The sequence below is a fragment of the Sceloporus occidentalis genome, unplaced genomic scaffold, assembly GCF_023333645.1.
Source record: "Sceloporus occidentalis isolate IW3139 unplaced genomic scaffold, rSceOcc1.0.p SCAF_9, whole genome shotgun sequence".
Lineage (NCBI taxonomy): Eukaryota > Metazoa > Chordata > Lepidosauria > Squamata > Phrynosomatidae > Sceloporus > Sceloporus occidentalis.
In genome coordinates, this window is record NW_028316989.1 from 25,040,313 (window position 1) to 25,063,291 (window position 22,979).

Here is a 22,979-nt window from a genome sequence, read left to right on the forward strand (position 1 = left end):
GCGACTTAAATCAGGAGGCGAAGGCTTTCATACCTGGCACCCATAGCGTTATGTGCGTTTTTCAGACTATGTGGCCATATTCTGGAAGAGTTTATTCCTGACATTTCACCTGCATCTATGGCTTTGGCGTCTTCAGAGAAACTTGTATCTGGCATCTTCTCTGAATGCCAGAGATTCTTGTAGAACATGGTTGCATAGCCTGAAATCCCTCCCCCCCCCCATTAAAACAGGGGCTTTCAGCCCATATTTAACAATCTGAAAAATCCTGCAGTTTTATTTATACGGTAAAAGAATTTCACCATTCACAGGAGAGCAGAGACATGAGAGCAGAGACAGGCGCAAAAACAGAGATGAGAGCATAAGGGACGTAAAAGGCCAAAAATCCCATCAGTGACACCTTTTATTGGACAAATGAAATGCACAATGTATTTGTTGCAAACTTTGGAAGCCCTGTGTATGTTGTGCATTTTGTGTTGGCCAATACACGGCATCACTGATGATGGGATTTTTGTTTGTATTTCTTAAATGCCAACACAAACTTGTTGTCTGGCTCAAGGATATGGAGATCTGGGAGTTGGAGTATGCTGCACGGCTCAGACTGCAGCTTTTCTGGCTGAAGGCTATGGAGTTCTGGGAGTAGTGAGTATGCTGCGGGGCTCAGACTCCAGCTTTTCTGGCTCAAGGCTATGGAGTTGTGGGAGTAGTGAGTATGCTGCGGGGCCCAGACTGCAGCTTCTCTGGCTCAAGGCTATGGAGTTCTGGGAGTAGTGAGTATGCTGCGGGGCTCAGACTCCAGCTTTTCTGGCTCAAGGCTATGGAGTTGTGGGAGTAGTGAGTATGCTGCGGGGCCCAGACTGCAGCTTCTCTGGCTCAAGGCTATGGAGTTCTGGGAGTAGTGAGTATGCTGCGGGGCTCAGACTCCAGCTTTTCTGGCTCAAGGCTATGGAGTTGTGGGAGTAGTGAGTATGCTGCGGGGCTCAGACTCCAGCTTTTCTGGCTCAAGGCTATGGAGTTGTGGGAGTAGTGAGTATGCTGCGGGGTTCAGACTCCAGCTTTTCTGGCTCAAGGCTATGGAGTTGTGGGAGTAGTGAGTATGCTGCGGGGCTCAGACTCCAGCTTTTCTGGCTCAAGGCTATGGAGTTGTGGGAGTGAGTATGCTGCGGGGCTCAGACTCCAGCTTTTCTGGCTCAAGGCTATGGAGTTGTGGGAGTAGTGAGTATGCTGCGGGGCTCAAACTCCAGCTGTTCTGGCTCAAGGCTATGGAGTTGTGGGAGTAGTGAGTATGCTGCGGGGCTCAGACTCCAGCTGTTCTGGCTCAAGGCTATGGAGTTGTGGGAGTAGTGAGTATGCTGCGGGGCTCAGACTCCAGCTGTTCTGGCTCAAGGCTATGGAGTTGTGGGAGTAGTGAGTATGCTGCGGGGCTCAGACTCCAGCTGTTCTGGCTCAAGGCTATGGAGTTGTGGGAGTAGTGAGTATGCTGCGGGGCTCAAACTCCAGCTGTTCTGGCTCAAGGCTATGGAGTTCTGGGAGTAGTGAGTATGCTGCGGGGCTCAAACTCCAGCTGTTCTGGCTCAAGGCTATGGAGTTCTGGGAGTAGTGAGTATGCTGCGGGGCTCAGACTCCAGCTGTTCTGGCTCAAGGCTATGGAGTTCTGGGAGTAGTGAGTATGCTGCGGGGCTCAGACTCCAGCTTTTCTGGCTCAAGGCTATGGAGTTCTGGGAGTAGTGAGTATGCTGCGGGGCTCAGACTCCAGCTTCTCTGGCTCAAGGCTATGGAGTTCTGGGAGTAGTGAGTATGCTGCGGGGCTCAGACTCCAGCTTCTCTGGCTCAAGGCTATGGAGTTCTGGGAGTAGTGAGTATGCTGCGGGGCTCAAACTCCAGCTTTTCTGGCTCAAGGCTATGGAGTTCTGGGAGTAGTGAGTATGCTGCGGGGCTCAAACTCCAGCTTTTCTGGCTCAAGGCTATGGAGTTCTGGGAGTAGTGAGTATGCTGCGGGGCTCAAACTCCAGCTTTTCTGGCTCAAGGCTATGGAGTTCTGGGAGTAGTGAGTATGCTGCGGGGCTCAAACTCCAGCTTTTCTGGCTCAAGGCTATGGAGTTCTGGGAGTAGTGAGTATGCTGCGGGGCTCAAACTCCAGCTTTTCTGGCTCAAGGCTATGGAGTTCTGGGAGTAGTGAGTATGCTGCGGGGCTCAAACTCCAGCTTTTCTGGCTCAAGGCTATGGAGTTCTGGGAGTAGTGAGTATGCTGCGGGGCTCAAACTCCAGCTTTTCTGGCTCAAGGCTATGGAGTTCTGGGAGTAGTGAGTATGCTGCGGGGCTCAGACTCCAGCTTTTCTGGCTCAAGGCTATGGAGTTCTGGGAGTAGTGAGTATGCTGCGGGGCTCAGACTCCAGCTTTTCTGGCTCAAGGCTATGGAGTTCTGGGAGTAGTGAGTATGCTGCGGGGCTCAGACTCCAGCTTTTCTGGCTCAAGGCTATGGAGTTCTGGGAGTAGTGAGTATGCTGCGGGGCTCAGACTCCAGCTTTTCTGGCTCAAGGCTATGGAGTTCTGGGAGTAGTGAGTATGCTGCGGGGCTCAAACTCCAGCTTTTCTGGCTCAAGGCTATGGAGTTCTGGGAGTAGTGAGTATGCTGCGGGGCTCAAACTCCAGCTTTTCTGGCTCAAGGCTATGGAGTTCTGGGAGTAGTGAGTATGCTGCGGGGCTCAGACTCCAGCTTTTCTGGCTCAAGGCTATGGAGTTCTGGGAGTAGTGAGTATGCTGCGGGGCTCAGACTCCAGCTTTTCTGGCTCAAGGCTATGGAGTTCTGGGAGTAGTGAGTATGCTGCGGGGCTCAGACTCCAGCTTTTCTGGCTCAAGGCTATGGAGTTCTGGGAGTAGTGAGTATGCTGCGGGGCTCAGACTCCAGCTTTTCTGGCTCAAGGCTATGGAGTTCTGGGAGTAGTGAGTATGCTGCGGGGCTCAAACTCCAGCTTTTCTGGCTCAAGGCTATGGAGTTCTGGGAGTAGTGAGTATGCTGCGGGGCTCAGACTCCAGCTTTTCTGGCTCAAGGCTATGGAGTTCTGGGAGTAGTGAGTATGCTGCGGGGCTCAGACTCCAGCTGTTCTGGCTCAAGGCTATGGAGTTCTGGGAGTAGTGAGTATGCTGCGGGGCTCAGACTCCAGCTTTTCTGGCTCAAGGCTATGGAGTTCTGGGAGTAGTGAGTATGCTGCGGGGCTCAGACTCCAGCTTTTCTGGCTCAAGGCTATGGAGTTCTGGGAGTAGTGAGTATGCTGCGGGGCTCAGACTCCAGCTTCTCTGGCTCAAGGCTATGGAGTTCTGGGAGTAGTGAGTATGCTGCGGGGCTCAAACTCCAGCTTCTCTGGCTCAAGGCTATGGAGTTCTGGGAGTAGTGAGTATGCTGCGGGGCTCAAACTCCAGCTTCTCTGGCTCAAGGCTATGGAGTTCTGGGAGTAGTGAGTATGCTGCGGGGCTCAAACTCCAGCTTTTCTGGCTCAAGGCTATGGAGTTCTGGGAGTAGTGAGTATGCTGCGGGGCTCAAACTCCAGCTTTTCTGGCTCAAGGCTATGGAGTTCTGGGAGTAGTGAGTATGCTGCGGGGCTCAAACTCCAGCTTTTCTGGCTCAAGGCTATGGAGTTCTGGGAGTAGTGAGTATGCTGCGGGGCTCAAACTCCAGCTTTTCTGGCTCAAGGCTATGGAGTTCTGGGAGTAGTGAGTATGCTGCGGGGCTCAAACTCCAGCTTTTCTGGCTCAAGGCTATGGAGTTCTGGGAGTAGTGAGTATGCTGCGGGGCTCAAACTCCAGCTTTTCTGGCTCAAGGCTATGGAGTTCTGGGAGTAGTGAGTATGCTGCGGGGCTCAAACTCCAGCTTTTCTGGCTCAAGGCTATGGAGTTCTGGGAGTAGTGAGTATGCTGCGGGGCTCAAACTCCAGCTTTTCTGGCTCAAGGCTATGGAGTTCTGGGAGTAGTGAGTATGCTGCGGGGCTCAGACTCCAGCTTTTCTGGCTCAAGGCTATGGAGTTCTGGGAGTAGTGAGTATGCTGCGGGGCTCAAACTCCAGCTTTTCTGGCTCAAGGCTATGGAGTTCTGGGAGTAGTGAGTATGCTGCGGGGCTCAAACTCCAGCTTTTCTGGCTCAAGGCTATGGAGTTCTGGGAGTAGTGAGTATGCTGCGGGGCTCAGACTCCAGCTTTTCTGGCTCAAGGCTATGGAGTTCTGGGAGTAGTGAGTATGCTGCGGGGCTCAAACTCCAGCTTTTCTGGCTCAAGGCTATGGAGTTCTGGGAGTAGTGAGTATGCTGCGGGGCTCAGACTCCAGCTTTTCTGGCTCAAGGCTATGGAGTTCTGGGAGTAGTGAGTATGCTGCGGGGCTCAAACTCCAGCTTTTCTGGCTCAAGGCTATGGAGTTCTGGGAGTAGTGAGTATGCTGCGGGGCTCAAACTCCAGCTTTTCTGGCTCAAGGCTATGGAGTTCTGGGAGTAGTGAGTATGCTGCGGGGCTCAAACTCCAGCTTTTCTGGCTCAAGGCTATGGAGTTCTGGGAGTAGTGAGTATGCTGCGGGGCTCAGACTCCAGCTTTTCTGGCTCAAGGCTATGGAGTTCTGGGAGTAGTGAGTATGCTGCGGGGCTCAGACTCCAGCTTTTCTGGCTCAAGGCTATGGAGTTCTGGGAGTAGTGAGTATGCTGCGGGGCTCAGACTCCAGCTTTTCTGGCTCAAGGCTATGGAGTTCTGGGAGTAGTGAGTATGCTGCGGGGCTCAAACTCCAGCTTTTCTGGCTCAAGGCTATGGAGTTCTGGGAGTAGTGAGTATGCTGCGGGGCTCAGACTCCAGCTTTTCTGGCTCAAGGCTATGGAGTTCTGGGAGTAGTGAGTATGCTGCGGGGCTCAGACTCCAGCTTTTCTGGCTCAAGGCTATGGAGTTCTGGGAGTAGTGAGTATGCTGCGGGGCTCAGACTCCAGCTTTTCTGGCTCAAGGCTATGGAGTTCTGGGAGTAGTGAGTATGCTGCGGGGCTCAAACTCCAGCTTTTCTGGCTCAAGGCTATGGAGTTCTGGGAGTAGTGAGTATGCTGCGGGGCTCAAACTCCAGCTTTTCTGGCTCAAGGCTATGGAGTTCTGGGAGTAGTGAGTATGCTGCGGGGCTCAAACTCCAGCTTTTCTGGCTCAAGGCTATGGAGTTCTGGGAGTAGTGAGTATGCTGCGGGGCTCAAACTCCAGCTTTTCTGGCTCAAGGCTATGGAGTTCTGGGAGTAGTGAGTATGCTGCGGGGCTCAGACTCCAGCTTTTCTGGCTCAAGGCTATGGAGTTCTGGGAGTAGTGAGTATGCTGCGGGGCTCAGACTCCAGCTTTTCTGGCTCAAGGCTATGGAGTTCTGGGAGTAGTGAGTATGCTGCGGGGCTCAGACTCCAGCTTTTCTGGCTCAAGGCTATGGAGTTCTGGGAGTAGTGAGTATGCTGCGGGGCTCAGACTCCAGCTTTTCTGGCTCAAGGCTATGGAGTTCTGGGAGTAGTGAGTATGCTGCGGGGCTCAGACTCCAGCTTTTCTGGCTCAAGGCTATGGAGTTCTGGGAGTAGTGAGTATGCTGCGGGGCTCAGACTCCAGCTTTTCTGGCTCAAGGCTATGGAGTTCTGGGAGTAGTGAGTATGCTGCGGGGCTCAGACTCCAGCTTTTCTGGCTCAAGGCTATGGAGTTCTGGGAGTAGTGAGTATGCTGCGGGGCTCAGACTCCAGCTTTTCTGGCTCAAGGCTATGGAGTTCTGGGAGTAGTGAGTATGCTGCGGGGCTCAGACTCCAGCTTTTCTGGCTCAAGGCTATGGAGTTCTGGGAGTAGTGAGTATGCTGCGGGGCTCAGACTCCAGCTTTTCTGGCTCAAGGCTATGGAGTTCTGGGAGTAGTGAGTATGCTGCGGGGCTCAAACTCCAGCTTTTCTGGCTCAAGGCTATGGAGTTCTGGGAGTGCAGGTTTTTTGGCTCAAGGCTTTGGAGTTGTGGGAGTTGGGAGTATGCTGCGGGGCCCACAACAAACTCCAACTGCCAGAATTCCATAGCCTTGAGACAGACAAAGAGTTAAAGAGGTGCATTTGTGAGTCCTGGATTTGAATCCTTTATCAGGTGACACTGTCAGCCTCTTTAGGAGTAGGCGACTGCACCACCAGTAGCCCTTCTTGCCTGGTGACTGTGCGCATGCGCATCTTTGGCTCGGCGTCCGAGGGGCGTGGCCTGTCAGGGGGCGTGTCCCGCGCGGCGGGAGGACGGAAGGAAGGAGGAAGGCGCCATCTTGTTGTCGCGTCGCCGCCATCGCCATCGCCAGAGTCCTCAGCAGAAGAGCTACTCAGCGGAAGCAGAAGCGACGACGAGGCGGAGGAGGAGAGGCATCGCCGGGACGGAGGGCCGAGAAGGAGAGGCGGCCGAAAGGCGGCCAGGCGAGGCAAGGGGGAGGCCTGGGCGGCGGGAGCGGGGCCTGTGGCGGAAGAGGCGCTGCTCGGCCTGGGGAGGGAGGGAGGGAGGGAGACGCCATGGAGGGAGCCAGCGAAGGGCGCGGGCCTCGTCCGCCGCAGCGCCCAGGGAGAGGCCCGGGGGAAGGCTCCGAGGAGGCCGCGGGCAGCCCTCAGGCCCCGCGAGAGGGGCCTGAGGGCCGGGGAAGGACGCGGGGAAGGCCCCGCAGCCAGGGCCAGGAGCCAGGCCATCGCCCCCGGCGCCGCCATGGCAGCCTCCGCCAAGGGCCTCCTTGGCAGCCGGCTCCCCGAAGGGGCTCCTCCGTTCTGCCTCCCAGGAGGCGAAAGGGGCCCCCGGTCACCCCTCTGCGGCCCAGTCCCCGGGGAAAGGGCTCTTCCTTCTCCGCTTTTTGGACTCGAGGCCCGTTCCATCCAAGGGGCTGTCCTGATAACAATGGCAATGGGCCCTTGCTGTTATCCTTGGCTGGGGCTTGGTTCCAGGGCCACCCTGGATCGCAAACTCCGTGGATGATGCTCACGTCCCTTGTGGAGAATGGGCGATAACAACAACAACAGCTGCACAGGGCCCTTGGTCTCCTTCCAGGGTCCCCCCAAAACCCAAATACATGGGTGCTCAAGTGCCATTGCATCCAGGGGGGGTCATGATTAGTCTTATTGTGGAGTCTAAGGCTTCCATGGCCAGCATCCGTAGTCCTTCTGGGTTTTTCGGGGGGGGGGGCTCTGTGAAGGCCATCTTCCAGAAGAGCTTCTTCCTGACGTTTTGCAATCAGCATCCTTCTCTGAAGATGCCAGCAGCCACAGACGCAGCTGGCCAAACGTCCGGAAGAAACTCTTCTGGAACATGGCATTCACAGAGCCCCCCGAAAAAACCCACAAACAGCTATTGTTGTTATTATTGTTGTTGTTGTTGCAATGTGCCATGGCACCCACTGGTTGCAGTACCCACTGTTTATAGCAAAATCCATGGATGCTCAAGTCCCATTATATATATCCAATGGCATATATATACATCCCTTAGATAGAATGGCAAAACCAAGCTTCGCTTTTTGGAACTTGTGTATTTTCAAAATACCTTCAAGCCAAGGAGGGTTGAATCTGTGGATAGAGAATCCGTGGATACAGAAGGCCTGCTGTACTCACAATGCTGTTTTCTTTTGTTTTCTGCCCCTTTTAAAGGTCTCAAACTTTATTCCCATTTGGAGCTCTTTCGTAGGAGAGATTACAGCTCTTTACTCTGGAAGGCCAATATCCTCCTCAAAACATTTTTGCCGTCCTATACAGTGTCATTTGTTATTAACTTGCATAACATTGCCTTAAGCAAGTAAAAAAAAAAGGAATCCCTGGCACAGAATGAATATTGCATTGGACTTGTCCTGGCTCAAAAAAAAGGACACATGCCTCTGACCCCATTTCATTGCATTGCAAAGGAACAGTTCCTTGTTTCTGTGTGTGACGTAAAGAAGGCAGAGGCTTCTTTTGCAGCATTTATCAGTCAGGAGGAAAAGCAGAAATAAAGTAAAGGAAAAAGAAACTGTCAGAGCATCAAGCAAGAAGACATGTGGGCTACTAAATACTGAAGCAATGAGCTTCAGTGGGTTTCTGGCTTGTTCATAAACGAAGACCATTAATAATCCAGATGGGAACAGTTTTCAACTGAGGGTTTCTGTGCAATGGCTAATCCAGGGGTAGGCAACCTTTTTGAGCCGGGGGCTGGGTTGCTGTCCCTCAGACAACTGGGGGGCCGAAGCCAAAAAATAAATAAGTAAATACTTTTTAAAATAAATAAATAAACCGGGACAAATGTAGGACAAAAAATTTCAAATGGAGGACACTTTTTAAAAATGGAGGACACGCAAAAAATTGCTGATTTTTAAAAAATTGTTAATTATAAATGCATGTTTTGGAGGCTTCTATAGACAATTGCCCCTCTTGCCCGCCGCTTGCCCCCCCTTGTTTGCCGCTTGCCCCCTTGCCCACCTCCTCCTGATAGGCCAAAGGCCCCACGCCCTCACGCGAGAGGCCAAAGGCTCCGGCGGCAATCGGCGGCAGGACCGGGCTGGGGCCGGTCCTAAGGCCTTGTCGGGCCACATCCGGCCCACGGGCCGCAGGTTGCCTACCCCTGGGCTAATCTGTGTCCACAAAGAGCCAGTTAGTCTAAGCAGATAGCAAAAAGTCTTGTGGCACCTAAGGCTGTTTTACACTTCATCCACCCATGGATTTCAGTGGATAAAAGTGTATGCTACTGGAAAGGTAGTGTGTGATAGTAATAAAAAGTACTCTGAAGGGGCTCCAGGCCTCTAATGTGTGTTCCTTTGAACAGATGTCGGTTGTTCAACCTGCTGCAAATGCTAACAGCGCTGTCTTGTCTTTTTTCAGACTGAAGTGAGTGATTCTGGATAGAACTCAGTTTCGTTAGAAGACTTTTAAAAGAGTTGTTCCACAGAGTGCATCAGTGCAAGTGACTGCTTTACTCTCGAGTGACTTTACAGGTGCTTGCCTGCGTTGCAATAAAAGACTCATAATATTGAGCAGGACCTTATTTATCTCTTCATCTTGGAGAGTCTAATAAACTATTACAGTTTCTGTACTCACGAAGTTTTGAAGTTGAAAAAGACACCTTTACAAATCAAAACATGAGTACGGCCAGAACAGAGAACCCTGTTATAATGGGTCTCACCAGTCAGAATGGGCAGCTGAGGGGCCCAGTGAAACCCAGCGGCGGCCCAGGAGGCGGAGGAACACAGGCTCAGCAACAGATAAACCAGCTGAAACATCCCAACACAATCAACAACGGCACTCAGCAGCAAGCACAGAGCATGGCCTCCACTATCAAGTAAGCGTATGCCTGGAAACTCATTAGCGATGGCAGCACTTTGAAAAGGTGCCTGGCTTTTTTGAGAGGGAACATTTGTTCTTGTAGTTGGGCTTCGTTTATCAGACATGTGATGCCAAGCCTTATTTTTCATTCTTCCTGTTCTTAATATCCCTTCATGTTCATTATTTTAACCATCAGTTCTATGTGTCCCTTGTTTTCTTGTGTTCTGTAGTGTCATTAATGTACATAGTGTCTTAGAATAACACATATCATCAAAAGGCACCATTCTGCCCTGAAGAGAGTATGGTTTAATTTGGCAATTTAGCAGCAGCACTCCAAGCACAGTTAAGAATACAGAACTGTAGAAGAGATCTAAAGTGGAGATGTTTTAAATGCTTCCTTGATTTGGTATATGCCCGGTTCCCTGACCTGGCATATGTCTGAGAGCAGGAAATGCCACATTGCAGGGCCACCTCTGAGAAAACTCACATTTGCACATCCAGTGGCAGTGGAACCTACAATGTATTTTTACATCAGGGCTTCAGGGAGTGAGCTGGTATTTAAGGGAGAAAGTGCTCCTTGGGGCATCCTGGAATCATGCCTTAAGGGGGCTTTAAAAGTAAGCAACACCTTGAATTCTACCTGGAAGCAAACAAAATGGCTACCAGCAGAACTGATGTTGCATGTTGTCAGCAGCTAATAAGAGGGATTTTACTTGGCTGCTGATGAGGACATGACAAATTGACGTCTCTGGGCAGTCTCCAAGAGCAGCTGCACATAATGTACTGCAGTAGTCATTCACATCTGTGAGACTTCTGAACCATGAGTAAAAGTGCACTTCTCATCATTTTGGGTTTGTTGCTTAATGCCTTCAAATTTACTCCCAAGTTCTCAAGATCCTGTCTCAGTATTTTCTTGGCCAGACTTATTCAGAGTTGAGGTTGGCCTGCTTAGTCTCCCATCCTGAAGTACCTGGAGCTGCTTACCCACCTTGACTCTCAGGTGTTTGCTTAATACTGTACAGATACCTGACTGGTTCTCACATAAAGCAGGTTTTTGTTTTGGTGTCAAAAGAATTTGGCCTCCATGTAGGCAGTCAGGTTATTGCTCTGAAAAAATTGTGTCTTGTCTTGCACTGAAAACAAGTTAAGATAGCTGTGCCGTTTGCAGCAATAACATGAGAACTTTCTAGAGCATGTGGTTTGCTGCCGCCTCAATCTACCACAGAAGTGGATGTTCCTCTCCTGACACACCTGCTGCCCCAGAACTGTTGCTTTTATAAAAGTTTAACTGTTGTTGTGTGCCTTTAAGTCATTAAGCATTCCATTGCTGCCTGTGAAGACTTTGGGGAGAGGGAATGCCTTGAACTAGTGTAAGTTACATTCTTTGGGGGGCTAGTTTTTTAACGCGCTCTACATGGGGCAACCCTCATGCCTCATTCAGAAGCTGCAACTGGTTCAAAATATGGCAGCCAGATTGGTTACAGGGAGTTCTAAATTTGATCCTATTACACCTATCTTAGGCGGGATACAAACCGCCATATAGTACGTCTTCTATACGTACTAGGGTTAGGAAGGGGCGGTGCTTCCGCACCCCCCTAACCCTAGTACGTATAGAATACGTACAAGATGGCGGCGCCCCTTCCACATGGGCGCCGCCATCTTTACGTATCGGACGCTGAGCGTCCGTACGTGTCGCGGGGGTTGTGACGTAGCGAGTGCGCCCCTGGCGCCTCGCTACGTCGCAAACGCGACTCAAGAAGAAGCTCCATTTTGGAGCTTCTTTTTCGCTCCGCACGGGAGCTGCGCCGTCTGGAGGCTCCGGCTCCCCCGCGGATCTACCGGCGGCGGCGGTTTGTACCCCGCCTTAAAATCCCTACACTGGCTGCCTATTAGCTTCTGGGCACAGTATCAGGTGTTGGTCATTACCTATAAAGCCCTACATGGCTTGGGTCCAGCTTACCTGGGGGAACGCCTCCTCCCATACAATCCTTCCCGCAATCTCAGGTCCTCTGGGAAGAATCTCTTGCAGTCTAAGAAAACCAGACTGGTAATGACTTCCCAGAGGATGTTTTCTGTTGCCACTCCAAAAGTCTGGAATGACCTGCCGGAGGATATCAGCCACATAATATCTTTAGAGGCCTTTAAGAAGGCAATAAAAACGGATCTCTTCCCTAACTGACTTCCTTGGAATATTTACTCTCCAGTTGCATAGCCGTTCCCACCAGACTGTGATCATGATTTTATTAAGTACGTTTTTGGTAGCATTTTAGTGGGAATTGTTGTTTTAACATCATTTTAGGGTGGGAGGGAGTTGTAGGGTGTTTTGCTATGTTTTTACTTGTGACTTTCTGTGTAGCATTGTTATTGTTCTTTTGTTTGTTGTTACACACCTCGATCCAATACAAGGAGAGGTGGGATAAGAATAAATATTATTATTTGTACTTTCTGCGATGAGAGGAGGCTGCTGGCTGTGCAGTGGACTCAGCTGAGTGAAACGGGAAATCTTTTGTGGCTAGAATCCAGTTGCTGACATGACATTGTTTTCTCCCTTCAGACCTGGCGATGACTGGAAGAAGACTTTAAAACTCCCTCCAAAAGATTTGAGAATCAAAACTTCGGTAAGGGTTCCTGAAGCTGCCAGGGGTCCAAATAAGGACAGGGTTTTACCTGGAGTTAGAAGAAGTGTCTGTTTCCAGCAGGTGAAATAAGCTTAGCCAATAATTAATCTGGCCTCAGAATACAGACTGGTACATCCGTGCACAAATATAGTTGGCTTTATTTCTTGCTCCTGGCGACAAATAAGTGTGTTTGTGTGGGGTGGGGAGAGGAAAGTTTGCTTACTGACTGGCCACTAACTTCTTTGGAAATGCCTCTTGTATTAAGACTGTCAGCTTGCGAATATATGGAGTCTGACTGTCCTCTTTCCCTGTTCAGGATGTGACATCCACAAAAGGAAATGAATTTGAAGATTACTGCCTGAAACGGGAGTTGCTGATGGGAATTTTTGAAATGGGCTGGGAGAAACCATCTCCTATTCAGGTTGGTACATAGCTAACAGATTTTAGCCCTCTAAATTTTTCTTAGCTGATTAAACAGGAGGAAAGCTGTTTTCACAGGTGCAGTGGTGGCCTGACAGCATGGGCATAGTCTATCCCAGAAGTTAGGGGAACATGGTGTGTAGTTCTTCTGGCCCCCAGTAAGTGTTGTGTTGTTTCCTATTGATCCCTGTGGTGTCTTCCAGGAGGAGAGCATCCCCATTGCTTTGTCTGGGAGGGATATCTTGGCTAGAGCAAAGAATGGAACTGGCAAGAGTGGCGCCTACCTCATTCCCTTACTTGAACGGCTTGACTTAAAAAAGGACAACATACAAGGTCAGTTGAAGGTGGTCCTGTCTCCAGAGAAGTGCCATGAAGTCTCAGAATGCTTTTGAGATTCTGGCTTTCCTCCAGTGACATCCAGGTGCCACACGTGGCCTGCCTCCCCCGGCTGCTCACGTCCCCCTTGAGAGTTGTGTCAGGCTGAGAGAATGACTGGACCAAAGTCACCTAGCGACTTTGAGAGCACAGTGCTGGTGATGGAATCAGCAACTAGCTCTCCCAAGGCCCATCCGCTCACTCAAACGGCTATGCTAACACTGGCCTGGTTTTGAGATAGACTGACTTGATCTTGCAAATCAAGCTAGAACAAAGGACTTTAAAAAATTATGTCTATATTCTGTCCACATGGATCATATGCACACACTGTCAGTTAAGACTACTTGAGACCAGCATGCTTTGTCCATCGCAGCTAGCCTTTCTGAGGCTTATACTGAAGGGCAGAGAACAGAATGCTGTCCACGCCTTTCGGTCTAACAGTAGTTTTTATAGGCTAGTGAAATCGTGATTTCCAGAAGTCTGAAGTTCAACTCTTAAAAGGACACAACAGTTATTAGCATAGTGGTACTTTGTTGCCATCTGGAGGCATGGGTCCTGAATATTTTGCTTCTCTCCCAGCAATGGTGATAGTTCCCACACGCGAGCTTGCCCTGCAGGTCAGTCAGATCTGCATCCAGGTCAGCAAACACATGGGAGGGGCCAAAGTGATGGCTACCACCGGAGGAACCAACCTACGTGATGACATAATGAGGCTGGACGACACAGGTGAGTGGAGGGTTGCTTCTGGAAACCCAAGGTGGATCTGCTCTCTTTGAAACACCAAGAATCCTAGTGGCATCTCTATCTCTCTGGCCTTTTTCTTTTGCAGTGCATGTGGTGATAGCTACACCAGGGAGGATTCTGGATCTCATCAAGAAAGGAGTAGCAAAGGTGGATCATGTCCAGATGATTGTTCTAGATGAGGTAATTGTAGCATTGGTTGAAGCTTGTGTTCTTTACCAGTGAAAGTGGTGGCATTCAGCTGCTGAATTGAATGTTACGTTTTTTGAAATGTAATTTCACAGTGCAGTGGTTTGAGCGTTGGAATATGACTGGAGAGCAGGGTTCAAAGTCCTGCTCTGCCATGAAAAACTGCTGGCTGACCTTGGGCAAGTCACCGTTTCTCAGCCTCAGAGGTTGGCAATGACAAACCCCCTCTGAAGCAACTTCCCAAGAAAACCTTGACATAGGTTCCCTTAGGGTTGCCCTAAGTCGGAAACAACTTGAAGAGACGCAACACACAAATCGTTTGAAGTCAGGGTTGTGTTATGATAGCTTGTGAGGGAAGATTTTTCTATATTTAAAGAGTTACGGTTAGATAGTTCAAAGAAGGGCAAGATATACATGAAATGGGTAAATGATGTTTAAATTAGTCTTTTTCTCATTCCAGGCAGACAAATTGCTCTCTCAAGATTTTGTTCAGATAATGGAGGACATTATTCTCACATTACCCAAAAACAGGCAGATCTTGCTCTACTCTGCCACGTTTCCTCTCAGTGTACAGAAGTTTATGGTGAGTGCATGTTTGGCATTTCCTGTTACACATCTGATAAAGCTCCCAAATGTTCATGAACCAGTGCCTGAGTCCTGGTTTCCTGCAGACTATATGTTTCTCTACATGCCTGGATTTGCGTGTATGTGTTTTTTTCCAGAATTCCCACTTGCAGAAACCCTATGAGATTAACTTGATGGAGGAGCTGACCCTGAAGGGAGTTACCCAATACTATGCTTATGTGACTGAGCGTCAGAAAGTGCATTGTCTCAACACACTCTTCTCCAGGGTGCGCAGTGTCTTATTTCCCCCCCCCCCCAGAAAAAATGTTTTTGGGGAGGGAGGATGTCATGGAATCAAGGCGGTTAAGCCATATGCCTAAACAGTAGACTAATGACCACCTTCTCTCACCTTATGGATTTATTTTGTTTTATTTCTTTGCAGTGAGGTTTTCTTAGAATATTTACATAGTGACTTTTTTTGTATTTGTATGTAGCTCCAGATAAACCAGTCTATCATCTTCTGCAACTCTTCTCAGCGGGTTGAATTGCTAGCTAAGAAAATCTCCCAGCTGGGGTATTCATGTTTCTACATCCATGCAAAGATGAGACAGGTCAGTTCAGAGCAATTGACAAACTCCTGTAGGATTTGAATATAAGTTTGTTACTGACAGTGAGGTGGAGGAGAAAAGGTCCTTATACCAAATGCATGTGAATGCCTTTTTTTGCAACTGTCTTTCTTCCTGCATATCAAACAACATTTCGGCGCTCAGGCAGAGTGGTGAGGTAGGAGCACTTGCCTCCAGCCCTAAACCAAAGAGCACCACAGTTGACCTAGCATATAAGGCAGTGGTTCCCAACCTTTCTAATGCCGTGACCCTTTAATACAGTTCTTCATGTTGTGGTGACCCAAACACATGAAATTATTTTCATTGCTGCTTCATAACTGTAATTAAATAGGTGTTTTCCAATGGTCTTAGGCGACCCCCATGAAAGAGTCATTCGACCCCCAAAGGGGTCCCGACCCACAGGTTGGGAACCACTGATATAAGGGGAGAGGGAGAGGCTGTAAAAAAAGGCTTGTTTGAGCCAAAATAGGCTGAAAGGAAGAGGTCTGAACATGAGAGTACGAAGGGGAAATGGAAAGTGAGTGTAGCACAACATGGCTGTCAACACGTTTCACCATTCAGTTGAGCTTGTTTTCTGTGCTTGAGGATAGCACACAGGAGCACTTGCTCTTTTCATGGAGGTCTGAGAGAGAAGGTTTTCTCAATGGTTGGTCTCTGAACATCAGGGGTTGCTGGGTCCAATAAATCTCCCACTGTTTCTTGCTAGGAGCACCGCAATCGTGTGTTCCATGATTTCCGGAATGGTTTATGCCGCAATCTTGTTTGCACTGGTAAGTGTCCCTTTTTTCTCTGACCTACCTCCCTTCTTGTAGCTTACTTTCTAATGGCTATCCAGTAGTATAGATAATGGGAACATTTGGTATTTTCCTTGTGTTTCACACTTAGACAATAGGACAGTGTAACATGCAGGAATGCAAAAAGATGTTTTGGATTTTAAGAATAAAAGGGATTGCCCTTAAGAGAAATCCTCTCAATTTCTTGTGGATTTACTGATGAGCTTGGAGGAGCATTTGCAGTTGAATGTGACAACTTGAACAGCTAAAATTCAGATTCTTCAATTTCTGGATTTTATAGCTTGGACAAAAAGCACGAAACTTGAAGGGATATGGCAAGACAGGAATGTATGTGTTATTGCCTGTTCTAATTCGACCTCTGGCTTTCAAAGGTCCTTCAAACTATTCATCAAAATCTTGCAACTCTAAAAGTATCTGTAAAGGGCATGCATCAGGCAAGGGGAAAAATGAAAACAGCAAGAGGCACATCTTAAACTCATTTAAAGCACTTTTATTCTGCTCAGCGGCCTTTCTAAGACAGGCTTACATATGACCAGTGTTGGTTGAGGGCCACCTTCTATGCAGTCTTAGTCAAGTGGTCTAACCTGGGCTGCTTGTCTTTCAGATCTGTTTACCCGAGGTATTGATATCCAAGCTGTGAATGTTGTGATAAATTTTGATTTTCCAAAGCTGGCAGAGACATATCTCCACCGTATTGGCAGATCAGGTGAGGAAGTTTAACTACTTGGATGGTGATGATTTCATTCCAAGCATTGCTTCTGAATTCCCATGACAAATCACTGGATAGGGACTGTGGTGCTGGCCATGTGCCGTAATAATAAATTCATTCATAGGAACTGTAAATCTGAGAAAAGCTGAAGGATGTGGTTAACATATCAGCCATCCCTTTATTTGGCAGAGGTGATCTTTGCTAAATAGCTCTATTGATTGGCAAGCAATACAAAACACAGGTGGCTATGATGGTCCATGAGAGATTTTAAGCAGGACAGTGAATTGTCATCCATACTTTTATGACCTCAGCAGTACTTGGAGCTGCCCCTGAAATCTCAAAAGTTTCAGCTGGTAAATCACAGCTTTCCTTTCTGGGAGTGCTTTGACCCAGATGTATTTGCCACAACAGCTGTGCTTGCTGCCATCTTGATTCTGAGTGCAACAGGGCACACGGGTGAAGTCCTGTCCAGCCAGTGTCTGTGTGGCCTTCTTCCTGTCCCCCGTCTAAGACAATATGACCTGGTAGCATTTCAAAGGAGCGGTGGGGTGAGATTGGACAATGTTCAGGTGTTGCCTCGAACTCATGAAACAGTGGTGGTACCCCACCAGAGGGTCCAGGGGAAGGCCCTTGCTTTTCTTGGTAAGCTGTAGGTAATGTGTTCAGTTGTGGCATAATTGTTTGATGTGGCATCTGTACACTGCTTTTGGGCTGAAGAAGAGAAGCAGTGGACGAATGTACCTGGCTTTACAAGAGAGATTCAGGTGTGAGGGGTTCTTAGCCCATTTTACCCTGTATTGCACCCTGTCCCCCAGGGGAGTATTAAAATGCCACATTTCTTCTCAGTGATTAAAATACTACAATAAATGAGGATGTGAAACTCAATACTGTAACTGTGGGGGAGAGGGAGGGGAGAGAACTAAGAGCCTCTCAGTCTATCATGGCTGTGTAGCCATCTTCAGTGCTGCTGGTGGACTGGGCACTCACAGCTCAACTGCATTGAGCCTGACCATCTGGTTTCTCTTCAAAGGTCGATTTGGCCACCTTGGCCTGGCCATCAACTTGATCACTTATGATGATCGATTCAACCTGAAAAGTATTGAAGAGCAGCTGGGAACAGAAATCAAGCCCATCCCTAGTAATATTGACAAGAGCCTATACGTGGCGGAGTACCACAGTGAGCCCGTAGAAGACGAAAAACCGTAAGGGCTGCGTACGTATCTGACTTTGCTGGCTTGGGGAGGGAGAAGTCAAGGCCTCAGCCTGCCAGCCAGTAATTTCAAGAGAGGTCCACAAGAGCTGAGAGAGCCTATCCTTAAGGTTGCCTGGCAAGCTGTGTCACATGCTTGCCAGGCTTTGGACTGAGCTAATTAATGGGCACAGGGCATTGTTGCCTCTCTGCCCTTTGCACTTATTAGCAACTGATTCCCTTAATTACAGTCAGATATGGGTTTATTACATGGTCATGGGGCACCCCGTGATTTCTGATGGATTTTGAACTCAGGGAGGGTCTGGGTGCCTGTCTTCCCAAGAGCCTGGGGCTGCCTTGTAGCTTGCCTTGATGTGAGGCGCTTGGGCACAATGCCGTAAAAAGCATTTTTGCCAAACAGCAAAAATGTGTATCTTCGTATTTCTTAGGGCAGCCAATGGGAGTCACAATGATATCATGTGTGTCAGAGAGGCACTTGCCTTGAGGGAAACATGGCTTGTCTTTGGCAAACTCTCTCAGGGGATTGCCTGTTTGTCCCAAGGAATGGTCCTTCCGTCTGAGAACAGCAGCAGGCAGGTGGAGTGAAGGGTTGTGCTCAAAGGGGTGATGCCTTCCTGAGTTCCCCAACTTGTGTCTTCCTCCAGCATTTATGTGCAGCTATGCAAGTGGACTGTTGGATGTTGAGGGGGGGGGGGGTTATGTTGTCAGACTTTAGGCAGGCAGCAGCATGGCTGGCCCCATCCCCTTCCAAGCATGCGCTCTGGCTGTCCTCGCACAGGATCCGTCTCTTGTGAGGAGAGCCACCTTCTGCACTGGGGGGGGGGCTTCCTTTGGAGCAAGAGCTCTCTTTAGCAAGAGTCCTGTCGTCCTGCTGGGAAATGTGGGAAGACAACCCCCTCCCATATGTGGGAGCGGGCTGACTGTGGTCATCCTGCCTCTTCCCATGTGTCCCTTCATATACTTGGTTCTCCTCTGAAGACCACAGTAAAAGCAGTGTCTTCCACATTTGGCTGATGGTCCTCAGTGGGTCTGTGCAGGGGTTGTGTGTGTGTGTGCAAATGCTCCCCCAATTCCTGGTCTTTAGACGGCTGCTGCTCCCCAGAACTCACTGTTGGGCTCCAGGCAGTTTTATGCTCTTGGGAGCTCCCTAAGTGTTGAGATGTGTTCTTGGTTTGGCTCTCCTGGAGGCTCTTTGCATGTTGACTAATGGGAGCGTTTGTTTCTTTCCTGTCTAGGCTTTGCTTAAACACACAAGCCAAAAGAGCCCTTTGATCTGGACATGTGATGCATCATTTCTTTGGGGAGGCCCTTCTCTTTGTGGGTTTTTCAATTTTTTTCCTTTTTCTTTCCTTTTCCTTTTCCTTTTGGAACTATGAAGATTAAAGAGCTGAGATTCTCCCCCCCCCCTTTTTTTTTTTTTTTTTTAAATCTGACAGTGAGGACGGAAGCAGAAGATAGGAAAGAAATACCTTTGTTTTTTCCCATGTGTTTGCACTGTGTGCTGACTGAACATTAGTTGCACTAACTGCTGGTTTTAATTTCTTTCGTTGTGATGGTGAAGAACTCTGAAAAGAGAAGACTCCCAAACTCAAGCTTACCTGCGATTCCAGATTCAACCCCAGCCGCTTACCTGAGTGCATTTCAACTTCTCCTCGGCTCCTCATCTGTCTTCTAAGCTAAAGAGCTTGTTACTTATTTGTGCAAAGTGCCTTACGCTACCAGACCATTCAGAATATCACCTTTCAGATACAGCCCAAGGAGTCCTTTTGGTTCAGGTCAAAATCTCTCTCCCCACCTCCACTCCCCTTCCCTTCCCACCGACAAGCAGGGCCAGCAGGTGACGCTTGTCAGTAATACCTTTTTGTTAAAGATGTTTTTGTTAAAACAATGGAGGAGTTGAGATGTGGTTGCAGTTCACCCACTCTGTAAATAACATGTATTTAAACTAAATAACCTGGACCATCTGGGTTGACTGAGTGCAACGCTGGCCCTCTGGGAGGAAAGAGCCACTCACCACCCACCTGCAGCAGGAGCCATCTGGGGAAAAGCCCTCGGCTGCCCTTGGAACACTACCAGGACGAGCTTCTTGAGTCTCCTTCGGTGGCCACAGCACTTGCTGGCTAGATGTCTCAGAGCCGTGGTAATCTTTCCTCTCTGAAGTGTGTGCCACTGAAAATTTGATGTGTATACTTGTATAAACTCTGTAAATAAGTGTTTTTTCCCCCCTGTTATGGGTTCATATATAACCTTCCACCCCCCACCCCCCCTGTTTTTGATGAAGTTTGCTGGGGTTAAAGGGATTATAGATAGATCTTGACAGCAGCTAAAGGTGAGAGGGGCTCAGTATTCTGCAACACTGCTCTGTGCCAAGCCAGTAGGTCCAGCATGCCATAGTGCTTGTGGCGCCTTGAAGAAGGGGGCAGAGGGATAGGATGATCCCCTTTGATGTGCTCTTTTTAGAGCCCTCCCCCCCCCCCGAACTAGGAAGCTGACGCCTGACTTGTAGGGGAAGGAAGAGCTCATTCACTTTGGTGCATCTGGGCATGCAGGGTGTGGATTTAGGGTGACCAAGAGTAATAGCCATTGGCCAGTTCTGGAGTTCTCTTCCTTGTGAAGGTTGTCTCCAGCCTGCCTGCCTTGGTGACTCTGGAGCAGGCAAGGGCCAGCCCCATCTCCAGGCTCTTCGCTCCTTTCCATCCTCCTCCGCTTGGCCTTTGTACAAGAGATCGGTGTGGTAGGCCCAAGCAGTGTTGTTTTAAATTGTGCCCCTCCCAATATATGCTTGATGTTTGGCCTGATCTACAGGCAAAAGGAGTGAGGCAACTCAACTTGTAAACTTCTTAAGAATTCCCTTCCAGCCTGACCAGCAACAGGCTGCCAGGAGGCACTGGGACGCACACAGCCAGCCCCTCCCTTCTCAGACACCACATATTCGGACACTGCACTTGTGGCTCCCTCCTTCCTTTCCCCAGGGGCTGAGTGTTGACCTGTTTTGGCCCTGGGTTGGGATTGCAGAAAGACACCTTTGCCCAGCCCATGCCTCAGAAATGTGCGCTAGCACCAGGTGCCTCCTGGCAGCCCTCTTTCAAAGTGAAATTGTTTTTGTCTTGAGTAACTTCCACAGTAACATAGCAGGAGCTGCACTAAAAAACCCTCCTCTGCTGGGGGCTTCACAGCAGCTGCATCAGACCGGCAAGTACTCTCTCTAGTGGGTGGGGGATATAGATAATTCTGACCAAAAGTAAAATCTTGCTTGTCGGCTGCAGCCAGTCTGCCTTCCCAGCAAAGGAGGAAAGGAGTAAATTTAGTGCAAAAAAGTGACAAGTGTGCAGAACCCTAGGATCTTGTGAGAGCATGCACACTTGACGTGGTGTCATGAGTGGATGTGGCCGCTATGCCCCTCGTGCCATGCTGATCGTGTCACTCTTGAAGCACAGCATTTTTAAACGGAAAGTATTACTTTACATGTGGCCGCCCAGCAAAGGAGCGGCAAATCTGCCTAGAGTCCTGGAAAACCATTTTTGGGTGGCCTTTCTCAGGTCAGAAGGCCACCTGAACTTGGCTAGTAGCTGTCTCTCTCCAGGATGCAGAGGGACTTGTAAAGGGAAAGATGCTCCAGATGTGGACAGGGGAAAGCCCCGTCCCTTTTTCTCCCCTTCTGAAAACGACTATAAACGTGAACATTTTTAAAATTCTTGTTCATAAAAGTGAATTGTCAAGAATCTCTGCATTGGTCACAGCTGTTTTTCTGCTGGCCCAAAGAGAACACTGAGATATGATGCCTTGTGGCTGGTTCAGCCCTTAGGCAGATGTTGAGATCACCCATCTATAGGATGAAATCCCTCAGAACAAGTCAGGCTTGATCTCTCAGTGTGCTCTTCCCAAAATGTGCTGCACTTGCCAGAGATAGCCCAATTGGGGGTGGGGAGAGGGGTGGGTTGGTATTACTTTTTAAATTTGATTTCTCTAGAATGAGATGGGAGCATCTTTCCTTTGGCCTTTGTTTTTGTGTCTGTTGTTGGGGCTGGGTGAGGTCATGGAAGCAGGACACAAAGACAGATGTGTTAATGTCAGACATCTCATTCTAACTTTCTTTATTTTAAGGGTGGGCTTACCTGAACAGGGCTTGCTAAATGCTGACAGATAAGGATGGATCCGTGGGCGTTTGCCAGCATCCTTGCCAAGGTGGGTGCCTTGGTTTCCAGCCGTGAGCTGACCTGTGCTGCTGGAGCCAAGCATGCCCCTGGCTTGGGCAAAGTAAGCATTGCTGGCTGAGCAGACTCCCCTTCTCTTCTGGGAGGGTCCAGAGAGGCCTCTGGGGAGCCGGGGGCACCTCAGGCTTAGCAGGACCTGGAGCCCCCTCCGGCTGCAAAGGGCAGAGTGGGGGGGGGGGTCCTTCCCTTCTGGCAGCGTCCTCAAGCCCTGCGCAGGTGATCTATGTGGGGCGGGATCGGATGGGTCTACTAAGATACAGCTTGGCTGTATTTTAACCAAGAATTGTGGGGAGGGTTATCTGGGAAAAATAGTCAATATTCCCTTTATTGAAGAAAAAAACTGGAAAGCTGAAGAAGTGGGACATACTTTTTGTGTTCAGTTCAAACAACATTGTATTTCATTGGTCCTCAGTCCAGGCCATGTTCACTGTGAACATTGGGGACTAGAATTTGGAAAGGGGTCGGGGGGGGGGGGAGGGAAAAGGATTTTTTTGGGGGGAGGGGCAAACTGGTAACTGGCAAATGTCCAGCAGAGCGCAGTTTTGATTTGGTGTGTATCTCTGTACACAAATATGTACTGGAAAGCTGATAACCATGTTGGTGTCAGAGGACAGAAATGATGACAGATAAAATCCTGAGTTATTTTTAAAGCAGAGAATTAGCTCAATAAAAGCTCACTGGGACTTAAGGTCTTCTGTCCGGGTTATTCGTTTGCCTGGTGCTGTGGTTTGGCTCTTGCGTGGGTTGTGTTGTGTTCTGTGTGGGGGAGATTCAAGACGATGAGATGGTGAGGTTTCTCTGTAGGTGTTTAGCAGCCAAAATGAGTCCCCCCCCCCCCCCCACGGCTGCCCTGTCTGCTCTGGGGCTGGAGCTGCCTGTGAGGGGTCTGGCTGGGCAGAGGACCCTTCTGTGGCAGCCAGAGGAGGGGGAGAGGCGCAAGGGGTGGGCTGGAAGTTGGTCAGACCCACTCCTTGTGGGTCCCCATGCCACTCAGACAAGACTGCATTGTGCCACTCCATGCAAGTCTTGGCTGGAGGTTGGGGCAGCATAGCCTATGGGCTGTATGAAGCCCCTGAGTGGTTTGGCAGTTCCAGGACCCAAGATCATTTGGAAATAAACGTTTTTTGGCAAAATTTTTACCCTCTCCCCCAAGCATTGCACAAGAACAATTTTGCCACATTTTAAACCCTTTTGGCTCTTTTAGATCCAGGAAGGGCTTTTTATTGAACACAAAGGCCTGTTACAGACTGCCAAAAT

At 49.2% G+C, this 22,979-nt stretch overlaps 1 protein-coding gene across 4 annotated transcripts; it reads left to right on the plus strand.

The window, feature by feature from the left end:
* The first annotated feature begins 6,224 nt into the window (after positions 1 to 6,224).
* LOC149307051 (putative ATP-dependent RNA helicase DDX6) lies at positions 6,225 to 22,410 on the plus strand. Of its 4 annotated transcripts, none has more exons than XM_089537874.1 (14): positions 6,225 to 6,417; positions 8,822 to 9,278; positions 11,817 to 11,880; positions 12,197 to 12,301; positions 12,504 to 12,633; positions 13,255 to 13,401; positions 13,505 to 13,599; positions 14,066 to 14,188; positions 14,328 to 14,456; positions 14,664 to 14,780; positions 15,502 to 15,565; positions 16,194 to 16,295; positions 17,329 to 17,511; positions 18,744 to 22,410. In XM_089537874.1, the coding sequence occupies exons 2-13, from the start codon at positions 9,079 to 9,081 to the stop codon at positions 17,502 to 17,504; spliced, it is 1,452 nt and encodes a 483-aa protein (XP_089394000.1). In that variant the 5' UTR covers positions 6,225 to 6,417; positions 8,822 to 9,078; the 3' UTR covers positions 17,505 to 17,511; positions 18,744 to 22,410. The 4 variants fall into 4 exon arrangements, with proteins under 4 accessions (XP_089394000.1, XP_089393999.1, XP_089393998.1 ...); XM_089537873.1 differs by having other exon boundaries at positions 17,329 to 17,500; XM_089537872.1 differs by having other exon boundaries at positions 17,329 to 17,500; positions 19,070 to 22,410.
* The last annotated feature ends 569 nt before the right edge of the window (positions 22,411 to 22,979 follow it).